This window comes from Paroedura picta, chromosome 7 (genome assembly GCF_049243985.1).
Source record: "Paroedura picta isolate Pp20150507F chromosome 7, Ppicta_v3.0, whole genome shotgun sequence".
Lineage (NCBI taxonomy): Eukaryota > Metazoa > Chordata > Lepidosauria > Squamata > Gekkonidae > Paroedura > Paroedura picta.
Genome location: NC_135375.1, coordinates 25,731,570 through 25,749,183, shown reverse-complemented (window position 1 = coordinate 25,749,183; position 17,614 = coordinate 25,731,570). Strand labels below are relative to the sequence as shown.

General features: G+C 45.1%; 1 protein-coding gene across 1 annotated transcript in view; it reads right to left on the bottom strand.

Moving 5' to 3' along the window:
* Positions 1-17,614, bottom strand: part of NDUFS4 (NADH:ubiquinone oxidoreductase subunit S4) — a 55,362-nt gene that overhangs the window by 1,655 nt on the left and 36,093 nt on the right. Inside the window, exons 4-5 of the mRNA XM_077346384.1 lie at positions 6,514-6,686; positions 2,945-3,018 (exon numbers count right to left, since the gene is read on the bottom strand). Of these exons, the coding sequence (XP_077202499.1) occupies positions 2,945-3,018; positions 6,514-6,686 (247 nt within the window). The remainder of the gene's footprint in view (positions 1-2,944; positions 3,019-6,513; positions 6,687-17,614) is intronic.

The following is a 17,614-nucleotide window of genomic DNA, read 5'->3' as shown; positions in this document are numbered from 1 at the left end:
GCAAGTCCAATCTCCTTTCTCTTCTCTCTGGGCTAACCATCACCAGGCTATTGCACTATTAGCCATCAGTGGGGAAACTGAGAACTGGAGAAAAGGCAGAGGACTGAAGGAAGTGTCATTATAACATCTGGATACAGCTACTGTAGCAATTGTTTCTGCTGGTTTTTACTTCTTTCTTGGTGCACAGGAGGCTAGGACAGATAGAGCTACCGATTTCTGGATAACAAACTGCGGTTGCCAAAATAGGGACAACCCAAACTTTAGAATCTCAGCTTAGCACCCACCAAGAAATCAGTTTGTTGGGCATCAGAAAAGTCCCTGAGAAGAGCCCTGCTGGGCCAATTCAGTGGTCTACCTCAGGGGTGGTCAACCTATGGTCCTCCAGCTGTTCATGGACTACAGTTCCCATGAGCCCCTGGACATCTGGAGGACCACAGGTTGACTACCCCTAGTCTACCTAGTTCAGCAGCCACACCATTATTCTAGAGAGCCAATGCCTTCCTTGATGTTCCTTTATATCACTGGCATGAAGAAGTTAGCTGCATCTTAAGATGAATGTAGGAGTCTTCTCTACATTTTTTAAACCAAAAGTGGCTAGTTCTATAGGTCTTCCAAAATATAACCATCTTGTGTCCATTTATCAACTGGGTTGCCTCCCCCCTCCGCTGGTCATCACCCCCCCCCCCCGGTTACACCTTAGGCTACCTCAATATTGTCACAATAAGATCCCATGGCTCCCTAAAGAGTCATGGGTTCCACTTCCTCAAGGGAACCCACGAATCCCATAAGGATGTTCACAATGACCTCTGTAAGCACACAGGGTCAAGCCCTGCTAGCACAAAGGGGCTGTCATTTTCAGCATTAAGGAGATACTTTTTACAAAATACCTCCAATAGAATTCATGACTAGGAACCAGCACAAAGAATGTTTACCCTTAAATTAAAAAACGCACACACACACTCAAGCAGGAAGATATTAGACAGGCCTGGGTTCTCCACTCTTGCCTTCCTTCCTCTGGAGACAAGTTCAACTTTTGACTCCAGAGTTTGCGAGTGAAAATGAGTTTAACGTCCCCTTGTTCCTGGAGTGTTATAAACTAGCACATAAACTACCACATAATTTGGCATCGTCCAATCTGCCTGGCAGTGTCTGCACTCGGCAGGAAGAGTCACGGAATTAGCGAGGCTCCGTAGGCCAAGATAAAGGTGCATTGGCACGGGCAGATGGGGAAGCTCGTACCTCACCCACCCTTCTGCTGGGCTCTGGGCCAAGGCTCTTGGTTCCTCACTTCAGCAAGCACTGCAGCTCCTTGTCAAATATTTGCAGGAAACAACATAAAGAAAACGGCAGGGGTTTTTATGCCAACACTTAAGAGCCTGTTGAGCAGTCGGGAGAAATCCTTCTCTTCAAAAAGGCTCAGACTAAGATGTTGAGGGTGACAACTTCGGAACAGGCTTTGGTTCAGCTGGGGAGGCTGCTTGTTAAAACATTTTTAGCCCTGAACAACCAGATGCCCTTGTGATGCAACTGGAGTGCTGCCTCAGAGTCTCACAGCAAGAACACCAAACTATTTGACCATACATTTGTATTAAGCATGTTCATATAGGTGGCCTTATGCAGGGGTAGTCAACCTGTGGTCCTCCAGATGTTCATGGACTACAATTCCCACGAGCCCCTGCCAGCAAACGCTGGCAGGGGCTCATGGGAATTGTAGTCCATGGACATCTGGAGGACCACCGGTTGACTACCCCTGGCCTTATGGATCCCCAGTATTCATTCTCCCCCATCTAATGTAAATTTCACCGAGTTCAGTGGATGTTGCTTTCGAGACAGTCTGCAGCAGAGTGTCTCCCTCCTGATGTCCCAAACGCACAAGGATGTATGCTTGGATGCTAATGTGCCACTGACTTCAAACCACGCCAACTTGACTGCAGCTGAGGTACAGGACCTGAGCCAAGCTGCTCTTCAAGTATTATACTTCGACTCTGTGGAAAAGCTTACATTTCAACAGATTTTTCTAAGCCCCGTTTTTTATAGGAGTCTTGTGGTCTCTGTAAAAAAACCCACGTTCTTTTATGCCTGATGACAGAGGATAACCAAGTTACCCCAGGTTACATAGCACTACACACAGGAGATTATTACATGACCTGTCCTCCCAGAATCATAAATGTTCCCAGTAGTAACCACAAAGTAGGGAACTCGAATGGGACGCTTAACAGATTGGTTTCTGGCCATGGCAGCAAAATTGCCCAATAATATGACCCAGCCCTCTGGCCAACGATGGCAAACCCTACTCACTGGGGGAAGCAGTGGTCAGGAAAGACAGAAACCGCAGAACAATGCGGCATCCAAGCCAGGCATTCCAGGCTGGCTACATACAGAGAAGTTTGCCTTGTTATAGGAGGGACAAATTTCTCAGTGAGGCAGGAGAGCAAGGGTCACAGACAAGGAGGGGAAGGAGGATTGTTCTCTTCCTCAGCCCGTAAGGGAGAATCATTGGGTATTTTCTCAGAACCTTATTATAAAAGGTAGGCACTTAAGGAACGTGTATTGGCAAGTCTGTAGTCTTGCTAATGCACCTTGTCTCACCTCTTAAGGTTGATAAAGATAAAGGCACCGGGTCATGTCTGACCCTTGGGGTGACGCCCTCTAGTGTTTTCTTGGCAGACTCAATACGGGGTGGTTTGCCAGTGCCTTCCCCAGTCATTACCGTTTACCCCCCAGCAAGCTGGGTACTCATTTTACCGACTCGGAAGGATGGAAGGCTGAGTCAACCTTGAGCCGGCTGCTGGGATTGAACTCCCAGCCTCATGGTCAGAGCTTGAGACAGCATGTCTGCTGCCTTACCACTCTGCGCAATGGTGTTGTGCACCCTCTGCTAAGAGTATCAGATCACCCTTCCCATTCAGTGATGTTCAGTGATAGAAGCTGCTACGGTACGTACCGTTTTTTTCAGCAAAGGCGATAGCATCTTCTTTTGTAGCAAAAGACAGGAAAAGATTGGACATCGGATCTGCCCTGGAAAACATACAAAAGCCCTTTGGTTCAAATGAGAAAAGAAGTTAATACTTAAGCAAGCAAGTCTCGGTACAGCTTATGTCCAAGAACCCATACTAAGTTAAGTGCACAACCAAAAACATCTAACCATGCTATTCCGGTTTGAGCCTTCCTACTGGTGGTCTCAGCTTTCAAACCTACAGCATTCCAATACGTGGGGTGGGGTATAGAGCAGGAATAGGCTTGGTAGTCGGAAAGTAGGAGACAACAGTCTTCCTCGTCGCCCTGTTTCAGGTAAGTTGCCATGTTGGCCTGCAGTGGAACAGCAAGATTTGAGTCCAGTAGCCCCTTAAAATAGCATAGTCCAGTGGCACCTTAAAGACCATGAGGATGGCTAGGGTACAAACTCCCCACCACCTCTCTCCTTCTCTTCCACAAGTACTAGATGACTGACAACTTGGACCCTGATGGAGCTGTTGGAGTTCCGCAGGGCCGGTAAGATGGCACTCTTTCACCAGGCTTATGCTTGAGTCCACGGCGGCTGGAAATTGTATGGGTCTCCCTTCTCTCCTTTGCTCCCTACCCTAAGGCCAGTCTAGCATATGATAGAACATTAGCAGGGGGTGGGGACAGGAATGAATAAAGCCGGACTTTGTGAACCACCTTCAGACTGCTTGAGGGGAGGGGTGGTGTAGAAATCAAATCAATCAAGTGCTTTTAGATTTTAATTGCACATATTTAGGATTTTTTTTAAGGTCTGGAGGATCAGTGTCCATGGGGTCGTGATGGGCCGGCCACGACTTCGCACCTAACAACAACAAGGATTTTTCTAGTTTATCTTTCTATGCCCCCCAAAGAGGACTACGCTCCACCACCTCCAACCAGCTGGTGATCCCTGGCCCCAAAGAAGCGCGTTGGTCCTCCAAGCTCTCTCTGTCCTGGCCCCCACCTGGTGGAACGAGCTCCTTGAAGAGAACAGGGACTGCCTGAACTTTCCCAATTCCGCAGGGCCTGCAAAAGGAGCTCCTCCACCAGGCATTTGCTTGAGTCTGACCGGCCCAACAGCATCCACGGGTCCCCCCCCCAGACACCCCCTCCGTGACTTGAACCAGCCTGACCACCTGGGGGTTTGTCTAAGTTGTTGTTATATTGCTGACCCAAACCATTGGAATTCTGTTGATTTAGATCCACTGTTGGATTGTTGTTGATGTGTTATTTTGTGTCTGTGTCATATGTTCAGACTGCTCCATGTATTACACCTACAATGTTGTATGTATACCACCTTGAGCCGTATATCAGGGTGGTATAGAAATCTTATAAATAAATAAGTAAATTTATTTATCTTTATATGTGATTTTACTATGATGTCATCTGCCCCAAGACTCAAGTGTCGGGGTGGAAAATAAGTATAATAAATATAAATAAATGAATAAATACTTTCTAAATTCAGACACTCATGCTGGCAAACAGAGCTTTGACTCTTGAAAGCTGATGCCCTGGAAATCTTTGTTGGTCATGAAGGTGCTACTGGATTTGAATTTTGCATTTCTACCTGGAGGCTAAGAGCATATTTCTTCATAGGAAGAAGACCAAATCACAGAAAAATCAAGAATTTCTAATCTTCCACTTTCCCTCTCCAAGTGAAGGAAACATCCACCCCAGCCCAAAATGCTAAGCATGTGTAATAGTTTCTTTTTCAGAATGCCTCTTTCATGAGTAACAGCACCACAATTACTAAAATAGAACTTCCAGTACTCCCAAGGGAAGCACAATGAATTCTCAGAATTTATGAGAATTCATACTTGATGTTAAAGTGCCAATGAAATGATAAAAAAACTCCTCTCAAGGTCACAAAAGGCAAACAAGACTTGCTGAGGATCCTGGACAGTGGTCTCCTGGTTAAAGTGCTCTTTTGATAGGTTTTGTTGTATTAAAGTAATCCTAAAAAGTGTTTAGTGTCTCCTAATTTTAGATTGCAAGCAGACAGATTATAAACTACGACTCATCACGAGCTGAACCAATGCTTGTATGCAACGTTTTGTTTGAAGCCAGCTATAACTGTCTATTTACACAATTTTAACATGGAATTTAACAAGTGATCATAACATTTTCAAGGTACCAAGTTAACCCGTTTTCTGTACTTTTGTGGTCACTGAGGAGAAATCTTAAGCTGACTGAATCATTGAGATAAATTCACAGGAACCATCCACTAAAGCCAGTTTGGTGTAGTGGTTAGGAGTGCGGACTTCTAATCTGGCATGCCGGGTTCGATTCTGCACGCCCCCACATGCAACCAGCTGGGTGACCTTGGGCTCGCCACGGCACTGATAAAACTGTTCTGACCGGGCAGTGATATCAGGGCTCTCTCAGCCTCACCCACCCCACAGGGTGTCTGTTGTGGGGAGAGGAATGGGAAGGCGACTGTAAGCCGCTTTGAGCCTCCTTCGGGTAGGGAAAAGCGGCATATAAGAACCAACTCTTCTTCTTCTTCTTCTTCTTCTTCTTCTAAAACCAAATTTTAAAAAGGAACTTGATATAATCTTACTTGGCATTTGTATGGTGCTCTACAGCAGTGGTCCCCAACCTTTTTATCACTGGGGACTGGTCAACGCTTGACAATTGTAGTGAGGCCCGGTGGGGGGGTAGTCTACTCTTCTCCTCTCGACCACTGCCCTAACACTCTCTGTTGCAGACATCTGTTTCTTACTCATTTTGCTCACTTGTGGGTTCAATGTGCCTCACTATTTCTACAACTGGGTTGAAGTGCGCTTTCTGCCTTTTGCCAAGGGACGTTGTCGCCACCACCTGAGCCTCTGCTCTGCTCGCTTTCCCACTGGTGCCCCTGACTTCCCACCACTCGGTGGGGGGTGCTGCCAGCAGCAGCTGTGTAGTGCCAGGCTGAGGGGGGAGCCCCAGCCATGTTGGCTGCCGGATACCACCAAAGGTGAGCCGGCGGCAGAGTGGCAGGGCAGCCCCGAGGCAGCAGCCAGGGAGGGGGACGAGGAGGAGCCGTGGCCTGGTACCAACTGATCCATGGACCGGTACCAGTCCCCGGACCGGGGGTTCGGGGCCGCTGCTCTACAGCCTTTCAAGCACTTCTCACCTAGACAATTTCACTGCCCCATCAACCAAACTGGAAGGGGATACTGATGACTTGCCTCAGCTTCCCTAAAACAGTTCAACGCTGTTTGACTGACTTGCATCAGTAAGGTGTAACTTCATACAACTGCCTGGAACAAAGGTGACTGGGCTCGGAACAAAAATGGCTTCCAAATCTCCCCTTAATGCTCTGCTGTCTAGCCCTAGGCAATCTGGCCATTTGAGCAGCTGTACCAAAGGGTAGCAATTTGTTTGAAGGCCTCTACTGTGACATCAGAAGAGATCGGCCAATCACAAGAGAGGCAGGACTGGCAGGCAAGGCAGAAAGAGATGGCCAGATTGACAACATTGCAGAATGAAGTTCAACTGCATTCACAGACTATGCACTATAATTAAGTTAGGGCTTTCCATACTTACGAAGATGCCCAGCCCATCAATGGGTTTTCCCAGCGCTCCCTCGTGTCAAATTCCATCTTCCATTTTTTGGTGTTGTTTACACCTGCTTGCATGGCATTACGGGCTGGAACAAAAATGTGAGCTTTTCTGGTTTTAATATGCTCCTCGGGGACACCAGTTAAAGGTGTAATGTCCTGTTAAAAAAAACAAAACACCACAGTTTCAGACCAGGTCTGCTTCTTAACTCCTCCACAGGTATTTGTATTTATTTGTTTAAACTCTTCTGACTAAAGTCTTGAGCACTGTCAATCAAAAATAGATTCCTTACCAAATACCAATGAATTAGTAATACAGGTATAACCACATTACAATAACTGATCTTGGACATCAAAAAACACGATAGCAATACTAAATACCAGGGCACATAGAAACACGAAGTCCCTAGACTTTCCATCTCGTATACAAGGACAGATACAGCCTGGCACAAAAGCCAGGCCTCAGTCTAACCAAATATGGCTATCCATTAAGTTTAATCACATGACAGAAAAATTTCACAACGGTGATGGTAATTTTACAGTCCCTTCTTTCCAAAAGGATTTGCGGCTTTCAATGGGATGGGAGGCTGACCACATCCTTTATCAAGGAAGAGAGAAACATTACCGTGAATTCATAAAATGTTGAACACCACAGTAAACAACAAAGCAAGGAGTCAATGCATTCTAACAGCTACAAAATCTTTCAGCCAGTTGGATCCTTCCATAACATCTTGCAGTTCTGCCGTTGGAACATAGTTTAATCAAGTTAACATATTTGGAAACTGTCAAGTAATCTAAATCGGCTGGAGATTCCTCCTCATGAAGCCAGCTGGGTGACTTTGGGTCAGGCACAGTTCTCTCAGAACTCTCTCAAGCCCACCAGCTGACTTGGAGAGGAAGAGAAGGCAATTTTAAGCTGCTTTGAGATTTCTTGAAGCAGAGAAAAGTGGGGTATAAAACCTACTCTTCTTGCACATGGAAATGAAGCATATAAACTGGAAGAAATGTTAGGTATTGTTACAACTTTTAGAATCCTCAAAACAATACACACCAATGTGGCCCTCTTTAGTCCTGCCTGAATCCCAACCATCATTTTAAAGAAAAATTATTTATTTTTATATTTATTGATCTCCACTCCTGGGCCAAGCCAGTCTGTGCCAATTCACAATAACCCCACCTCCAGTAAAACATTGGTACTATCTGATTCCCTTTCCCCCCCCCCAGTCCAATACCCCACCCCACTGCCAGTCCGCCTTGGGAAAGGGGGGCTACCTCCCCTAGATGCTAAGGAGGGACCATCGATCTCCCACAACCCAGACTCAACCTGCCTGGTGGAAGTGCTCCATCTTGCAGGTTCTGCAGAACTGTCCAGCAGATAAAGGGTTGCAGGGATGGGTTTGAAAGTAGTCTTCTGCACTGTGCTGGTTCTTGGAGGTATTTATCATGGGCCATCACTGTTAAATATTTTGTTTTTTAGACACACAGACACATAAAAGAGTGAGTGCAGTGATCTCTGAGCTACTAATCTGGAACATGGATTTTACCCTAACATGGTCTAACACAGCCTTTCTCAACTTTTTAGGCAGATTGTGAGTGGGTAGGCAGGGAAGGATGTGCCAGTGTTTGTCTCTTGTGGCCCTTCCTTGCATACTCAGGGAACTGCTGATCGCCAGCATGAGAGGGGAGGTGAATTCCCTCCAGACCAGGCTAGATTCTGGAGGTTTTTGGTGGAGGGATCACTTGGGCATGAAACTGGGGTCAATGTGGGTAGGCAGGTAGTTGTGAGTTCCTGCATTGTTCAGGGGGGTGGGGGTGGACTAGATGACTCCAGAGATCCCTTCAATGATTTTAACCACTGAGAAGGCTGTTTCTGGAATCCCTTCCACCCATTCTCTATTCAGTCTTCTTTCAGATCTGTCTGTTCTCCCGTTTTACGCATAAACGTTCTGGATAAAGAATGGGCTTGCTCCACCTCAAACCCTTGGGACTTGAAGGGCTGCAAAAGGAATGACTTTCTGGAAACCCTCCCAGCAATTCAGCACAGCTTTTCCTGCTGCCCTAGTCCTCCAGTGCCTGTCGATGAAAGGGCATATCACAAGCCACATCGTTTTTCAGAAGCTGCCGCAAAAAGCTTGCAAAAGCAACATGGAGCTGCCACCGACTTAGATTCTTAATACATTCAGTGCCAACGGGAGAGGTTTGGACTCCCTTCCTTTGCCTCTCTCCAGGAACAAAGTTGATCTGCAGCAGGCCCAACTCCAGGCAGACAAAACTAATCCAAACCAGTGATGACATGACTTAAATTGGAGGAGGCAAACATGCTTAAATAGCACACTGGGCTGTGTGGGTTTTTTTTTGGTTTTTGTTTTAAATAAGCCTCAAGCTACCAATCTTAGCAGCTCCTCTGTCGCAGAGCTTAAAAGCTCTTTGGATTCTCACCAGACAATTGGGACATTTCTTCATCCCCCCCCCCCAATTTTATTTTATTTTATTTTGCTTTGCTTTATAAAATAAACTTGGAGGGATCAGTCACAACTGCCAAGTGTGAACTGTTTGTCTTCTGTTTAGAACTAAGGGGGGGGGGGGGAGAGAGAGGAACCCACAGGAAATTACAACACGTCAAAGTGGCGCTCAGACTATCTAAAGCAAACTGTCAAAATATTTTAACAATTTAATCATAAATGTTTTCTCTGAGCCCGAGTCGTGTTTATTTTGAATAGTGCTGCAGTCAAAATACGAAGACACACCAGCTATTACTCAAAACTCTTGCAACACGTAACACCATGCTCGCTCTCTCTCTCTCTCTGACAGATTGGCATCTGATTGCTAAGAAGGGAGGAGGAATCCTGGAGAGGTTGTTTGGGCAACCAATTGTTCTTTGCACAATGCCTTTCACCTGAAGTAAGAAGGAGGAGAGGCTCGACTGCCCCGGCTTGTCTGTTTACAGAAACTAAATGGCGATATATCCGCTTTCACACAAGCGTAGCCTCGGGGTTGAGGCAAGGAAAGTGGAGAAATCTTAACCTTTCACTGACAGCTCCCCCCCCCAAACCCTCAATGTTCTCCCAAGACATGTCTCAGAAATAAACTATCCAACACGCAAAGAAACAAACTAAGGCGGAAACCAAGGAAGGAACTATTAAGGGGAAATAAATATGCAGAACTCTTGACAGATTTAAGTGAACTGTGCATCAAGTTCGCATGGCATGACTGGAATATATGTGATGTAAACTACGTTTTCCCCTCTTGTGTGCATCGTTCCTACTGTTTTCGTTCCTGGATTTTAAACACCGTCGAAGATATTTTTTCCCCAAAATTTTATTTGTCTCTTCCCAAGACTTCGTTTCACATATAGGCATCACAATGTTCTGGTTCTCCTATGCCGGACGGCTGCTGCGTCAGAGGCAACTAGGATCTTACGTGCTCATGGCAGCACTCAACAGGGCAATATAAGAACCGGAGGAAAAGTCACCATGCCAACATTCCTACAGAGTCAGTGGAAACCACACCAGTGTTAGTCAATCCCTTTGTTGTCTGACAACACCACCTCCCCAGGAGACATGCGAGAAAGACACCAATCAGTGCGCAGTGAAGGCCAAACGACCCCTTGGGTGTGCTCTCCAAACCACTGAGCAAGCCAGGAGCCAGCACGAGACCACAGCTCCTTCCTTTACTCAGGCCACCGCGTGGTAAGTAGCAGGTCCATGTGGTCAACCAGCAGGTCCAGTAGCAGGTCCATGTGGTCCACAGAAACAATGTTTCCTTGCAGAGAAGTTTCTGTCATGCAGGACAGCACATGCCTACATTGTTCTCTTAATGAAAATCGAAAATATAAACAAATCAAAAATAGAAAAGCGTCAGCATTACGGGGAGCAGAGTGCTGGGGCCACACGTGCCAAGAACAGTTCAGCAGTGGAATAGGCTGCCTAAGGAGGTGGTGAGCCCCCCCTCACTGGCAGTCTTCAAGCAAAGGTTGGATACACACTTTTCTTGGATGCTTTAGGATGCTTAGGGCTGATCCGGCGTTGAGCAGGGGGTTGGACTAGATGGCCTGTATGGCCCCTTCCAACTCTATGATTCTATGATTCTATGAATAACGGGTGCGAGAACTGCGCCATCTGGGGAGGCAGCATTCTTGAACTGCCCGCTGGCTCAGTGGGCAATCAGAAGACATGACTTTAAATCTCACCCCAGCACAACAGTCGGCTAGGGCCTGGCTCCTGCTGGCCCTATGATGGCAACAATGATAGCAATAATGATAGCAGGTGGCAGTTAAGACCCATGGACAGTGACGACTTCCCCGCATTCCCTTTGGGTGGCCCCGTCAGTGATAGCCAGAGGGAAAAGGCCTACATGTGAAAGCAGGCAAGATAGTTTTCATTACAAACTTTGCTTGTTGATCCTGTATTGCCCTTGAATCCGTTAAACATTTTCATTGCACTGTATGCTGATTTATTGCTCATCCTCTGCCTATATGTGTGGACTGATAAATCCTCATTTTGTTGTGTTTGAGGAAGTATGGGTGCACACGAAGACTTACACCTTCTTTGCATAAGACTCTGTTGGTCTTAAAGGTGTTACTGGACTCCAACTAGGTTCATGGATATGGTGAGCTGCAGTGTCCCAAAACACAGGCCTCTGCCAAGCCAACTGTTCCTTTCCTGATTTGCCCATCTCTAAGCAAGCGATTGCACAATCCCTTTTCTCTCTCAGCATTTGTTCAAAGTCTTCAGTTCTTCTTCTCATGCTTCTTCTTCCATTTATTCCTATGTGAACATTTCAGAAATGCCTCACGGCTCCTCCAGTTTCCTTTGCAAATGTTCAATTGGGTGGCAACCTGAATCACAAGGATCCTTGAGACCGGATTACGTGGAACACTCCTTTCCCCACTCAATTGCTTCCCCTGATGGCACAACTAGAGCTGAGCAGGTTGGTCATATTTGACTCTGTTGCACTTGCGGGATCCGTAGGTGCAGGCTAGGGATATGTGCTCAGATACAACTGAGCCTAATGTATGTTCCTGATGGTCTCCGGGATTTTCTGGGATACTGGTAAATAGGTCCCAAGAAATCCTGGAAATATCTGGAATTAGCTGGGAATACCAGGAGACAGTGTTTGAAGGCTCTCAGGACCGTTTGTCTTTTCTTCCCCCTCTTCCAGAGTGTCTATACCTTCCTGGGCTTAATATTGCCTTTCCAGTTTGATTTTAGTTAGGTTACGCTGTTTTGTTGACTTTGCAAAGTTGTACTCTTTGTGTAGGCAGTTTCACATCAGAGTTGCTTGTTTGTGGGAGATTCTCAGGTTTTACCCTGATTTAGATTCTTGGGTTTTACATTGCTAGATTCTCTAGATTGCTGCAGATTCTCACATTTTTTGTTTGCCAGGCTTGCAACTAGATTTCTATTCAGTTTGGTTTGGGTCATTCTCGAGTTTTACATTCCTCCACCCTTATTGGAATCGTGCACTTGAAATCCGGGGGTTATCTAAAACGGTGGTCCCCAACCACCGGGCTGCGGCCTGGTGCCGGGCCGTGAAGGCCCTGGCACTGGGCCGCGTCTCCCTCTCCCCGCCCCCCCCCGCAGTAAGAAACTTCCCAGGCCGCAAGCTTGCAGCCCGGCAAGCTTCTTACTGTGGGAGGAGGGGAGAGGGAAGCAGGGCCTCGCATGCGCATTGTATTTGGAAACCGGAAATACTGATTTTTTTTTTTTTTGGCTGCGTGATAATTGGAGCTTCCATGGCAGAGTGAGGATTCAAACTTGGGGCCATTCCACATGACTTAAATGTAGCAGAAGTCTTACCTTCGGTAAACGCTACTAATTCAATGTTCCGCATGATGTCGTACACAATCTGTACAGCTTCGTTGTAGTGCTTTTCGGGAAATCGGGAAAAGTGGTTTCCCCCTAAAAAAGCCCGCTACACTTCTGAGAACAAGCTGCGACACATCAGCAAAAGACATGTGCATTCTCAATGTAGCGGTAGAAAGAATGTCCCTCCCCCGCTCTCGCCCCTGGAGAAGCGATCGCCATTTTTCCCCCCTTAGACCGGGGAAAGCAACGAATGAGCGAGGCTTCTCCGGCTAAAGTCTGTCCACAGAAGTGCTTAAGAGTAAAACAAAGCTCCCTACTGCAAGTGTCTTTAAAGTTCCCAAGCACAATACAGCCCACTGCTCGACACTGCCCGTAATTTTGGCCACAAATCGCGCCCATGGGGGGGGGGATTTTTTTTTTTACTTGAAGAGCGTGTAAACGATTAAGCACCAACTCCTACGCCAGCAAAAAAGGTCTTTATGAGACAATGAATGAACACATATGCGTTGCTACGAATGAACACATATTCGTTGCTACTGGTGTTTTCGGCTTTTTAAAAAACAGTTCTTAAAGGGAAAGGGACTTTTCGGGAGCACGAACACAACGGTTCATTGGCTGTTCTGTTTGATTGACGGCCAGGGGCAGGAAGAAGCATGGAAAAATATCGCTTCCTTTGTTGCGATTCCAGCAAGACCGGAAACATGTGGGGAATAAATACAACACTACTGGGATTTCAATATTCCACTAGAATTAAAGGTATGCAGAATGACGAAATTCCACTATTAAATATAGCGTTTCTTCATACTGCAAACATTCAGCAAAATTGGTCCTAGTGCGGAAAGCCTCTTGGTTCTTCCACACCAGCCCAACTCTAAATTGTCAGCTTTGTAGAAAGGTTGGTCACAAGAAGAAGACCTTTCTACTTAAAGCAACATTTCAGCAAGAAGGTATTCTATTTACTAATAGAAATTAATCTCTCTCTCTCTCTCTCTCTCTCTCTCTCTCTCTCTCTGCATGCATGTATGTATAATATCTCTTAGGGGTGTCATGTCCTCCATCATTCCACTGAGGGATGATTAACACACATTGCAGTTATTTTATATTTAGTGCCCAGCCGCTAAGGTATCCTTGGGAGATCTGTAATATTTGTAAGTTATTTCTCATGAAGATCAAGTCAGAGCACAGAAACTCAGTATCTGATTGACTGAAACTAAAAACTAAACCTTTATACCAGTAGCCTGGCAGACCCTCATCCTCTGATAACCCTTATTTGTAGAGGAAGAAGGGGAAAAGGGCCTGCTTTAATAATTTAAAATAGGTACATGTTGCTGCTAGCTGATTGTACTTTTGCTTCATTACAGGCAAAGTTTCCATGCCTTCTGGGAATACAGCAATTGTTTATTGATATCTTCTCCCACCACTCCCTCCTCCCAGTTTAAAGCTGGCAACTGAACAGACGGTTGGTTAGGACAATGAATTTCTGCATCGGGAAGCCCAAGTTGTCCCGAAACAAAAAATGCTAGGTTGTTTCAGATTTTCTTTTTTGCTAGCGGCAGACATGCAAGGTACTGTAGCATAGCTGAGCTGTTGCCAAAGATATAGATTTAAAAAAAGAAAGAAAAAAGCTTGGCTTCTCTCACATACTTGACACCTAAAGAGCACAGAAGCTCTAAAATTCCTATTCCCTGTAGGCGCACTCTCCGTCTAGACAAACTGATTTCTCACACTTTGAAAATGCATTATAACACTCTATTGTGATCGTTTCATCCACACGGCTTCAGCCCGACAGAGGAACCTGTCTTTTTGGCGACATTTCAATGGGCTAAAGCTCCCGCTTCAAGATGCCATTAAAAACAATATAAATACTTGAAAAGAACTAAGTCCAACTCTGTACTGTGTCTCCAGGGCTTTGTTCTGAGTTCAAATTCTCAGTGAAAACTACCTGTGAACCAACTCTTTGAAACAAAGATATTGGCGAGACGGGGTTTTATTTTTTTTGTGTGTGTGCTTTTCTGTTCTTTAAAGTCTACTCTCTCCTCTTTTTAAGCAATGTCATGCTTCCTGATTTCTAGCTCACAGCCCTCATTCATGTTCAAATAAATGCAAGATAGTACCTGTGCAGGTTTTTCAAAATGGGAAAGATGCTTATACAGATATCTTCAAAATATGTGTGTTTGTGTGTGGGGTGGGGGGTTGTTTTTTGTTTTTTAGACTGTTAACAGATCTACTGGCAGCGTTTACATACAGAATGGACTAGAATTCTTTCCGGCATGGCAAAGTATCATTTCCAGCTCTGTGTAATACAGTGGCAAAAGTTTTGGAGGAGAAAAAACAAACAAGGAGGGCAGGTTTCATTTAGCTTTTGCAAAGAAAGAAAAAATCCTAAAACATAACAGCAGAAATATTTGGCCGGTAACATTTAGACTTTTATCCTCCGCCCCCTTTGTCATCTCTCCCCCAAAGGGGAGGAAACGGTGTATTAATAACAAAATTGTTGGTTTTCTTCCTGGCTTTTTTTAATCCATGAAGGTTCCATTGCTCAGAGTCCCATCTCTGAGCACAGTCATTTCAACCATCCTGTTATGGAAGGAACTGGTAATGGAAACATTTAAACCTACAAAATGGCCAGCTAATAATCCAAGGAGTAAAACAGGAAGGAATAAAAGCCCACACTCCTTCCACTAGGTTATTCATAGACATCTGAGCACCAGAGTTTTTTCTTTGCAGATCTGCACTATGACATATCACGCAATTATACCCTCAAGAATTTGTGCAGAACCCCCGAGAGCAACTATCTACTGTTTAACTTTATCCTCCTCTTCTAAATAAAGGAAGCCGGGAACAAGCAATGGGGGGGGGGGGGGGGAGTCGATGTCAAAATGCAGAAAACCTCCCAGCAAGCTTCCAGCAGCCACCCAAGATTCAGAGCCTTGCTAGCTGCCCTCTTTTCAATGCCAGAATTTCACACATTTCAATGACCATTACAACTTCAAAGAATCAAATTTTCATCATTGTCCATCATCTGCCGGCTGATTTGTATAAAGGGGTTCTTCTGCATGCACTCCAGACAAAAGCCCTCCCCCCCCTCCCTTTACTTTCATGGCTATATATCAAGTTTAAAAGTTCTGTTTGTGACAGTTGTGTCTGTGGTAAATTAGGGTAACACTGAAGGAGTACAGCTGCTCTGCAGGAGCCTCCCTTTTTGGCACCATTTCACTTAAATAAAAACTGAATAATTAGCCTCTGCCTTTATTAAACTGCAAAAAAAATGCCACTAGCCTTAGTAATTACTTCCGGTCGCCCAGCCTACTTAACCTCCACCATTTCTGCTTTTATATAAAAGAGGGAGACTGAAGAGAAAGACATTGCTGCTTCAGATGTGTTTACAGAAGTCTGCTGCCATACCCACAAACTTGTTTTAAAAGAGACCACGGGAAGCAGCGACAGATTTAAGTCTTCCTAGGGAAAGAACGTTCGAATCAAGGAACCAAGAGGACGGAGCTGGACTAGCGCAACTGGGGAAACCAAGAGCAACTGCAGTGTGCCCTTTTATTCATTTTATTCCCACGAAATGGTTTGTCGCTATGGGAGCACCAATATGGCGTTGCACGCTGCCGCCATTTGCACTGATGCCTTCCTCGGACCTAATCTTTAGGATGATTGTTAGATATAAGTAGGCAATTTTGAGTAGGTAAGGGGAAAAACTTTTGCCACCCTAAAGAAGTTATTCTCTGCTCTGAAAACACATTTTTCTGCACCGTATTTATTACTTCCTTTAATACGGATGTTTCACCGCTCTACAAAATGTGCGTGAGGATGCGCATTCGTGGCTATGCATGCAGTAACTTTGGGTCAATCTTCATATGTGTAGCCCAGGTGCCATTTTCTCTATTCAATGCCTCTTAAGCATCCCCAGATATGAACAAATTTCTGAGAATGTCTGGAATTACTGCACTTCATGCTTGCATGCATATTATATACCATTCCTCTATGACCTAGTGATGGTCTGGAAGGATCACAGAGAGAACCTTCCACCCAGCCAGCTGGTCCCAAATAAATATTATATATGAACCAAAATCAGCTATTCTTATGTAAACAAGAGTGTTGCAGAACAACTTCAGCTATTCTTATGTAAACAAGAGTGTTACAGAACAACTTCAAGACACTGAAGGAAGACAGAGAACTGATATATGAAGAAGAAGAGTTGGTTCTTACATGCCGCTTTTCTCTACCTGAAGGAGTCTCAAAGCGGCTTACATTCGCCTTCCCTTTCCTCTCCCCTGCAAGAGTTGCTATGGAAAAATCAAGTACTAATCTGAATGGAAGATCTCAGGTTCATAAAAGGAACTAAGAGGAGTAAAGCCATTTAGGGAAGAATGCAATATTTCCTGGGGATGCACTTTGCCCCAATCATTCTTCCACAAATAGATCTGAAAATTACTTGCATCCTCGTCTTAAAACAAATATCCCCTTGAAAATGTAACGTGTGACAAGTATTTGAAAATGAGCACATCACAGACTCAAGCCAGGCCTAGCGATGTCTCCTTTTCCGTGACAAAACTAGGCTTGCATAATTGCGTGCAAAATTCTCCAAAGGTTAAAAGCATAGTAGTTTGGACCCAACCTCTCAACATTTAAGAGGCACAAAAGATTCTGCCAAATGCGGTTCCAATGGCTGATCATCCATACATAAAAATGCATAGGTTGCCTCAAAGAACTTCTAAAAGATGCATTTTGGCAGGCAGAGCTTGGATCTTATGAGCTGGCCTGCCAGGAGGGTGGTCTAAAAATTGAAGGAATAAATAAAATAAATCACTACGTACTTCAGTTAGTTTCTGGACGAAGGCAACTTCTCTCCTACTTCCAGAATAATAAAACTCAAAAGCATCCAATGAAGCGAATGGACAGTAGATTCAGGATGGACAAAAGGGAATACTTCTTTACACAGCAACTAAAAAATGGATGTACTGATGGCCACAGGCACAGGCAACGTTAAAAGGAGATTAAACAGGTTCATGGAAGATAGGTCCATCGGTGGCTATTAGCCATGGTGACTAAAGGGAACTTCCACATTCAGTGGTAGAAAACCTCTGGATACCATTGCCAGGAAGTAACATCATGGGAAGGCTTTGGTCTCTGTGCCTTGTTGCTGACCCTGTAGAGGAGCTGGTTGGTGAATGTGTGAGATGAGGTGCTGGACTAGACAGGCACTAGTCTGATCCAGCAGGGCTCTTCTTTTTTAGGCACTACAACTTCTGTTTATGTTGGTCTGTCTAGCCT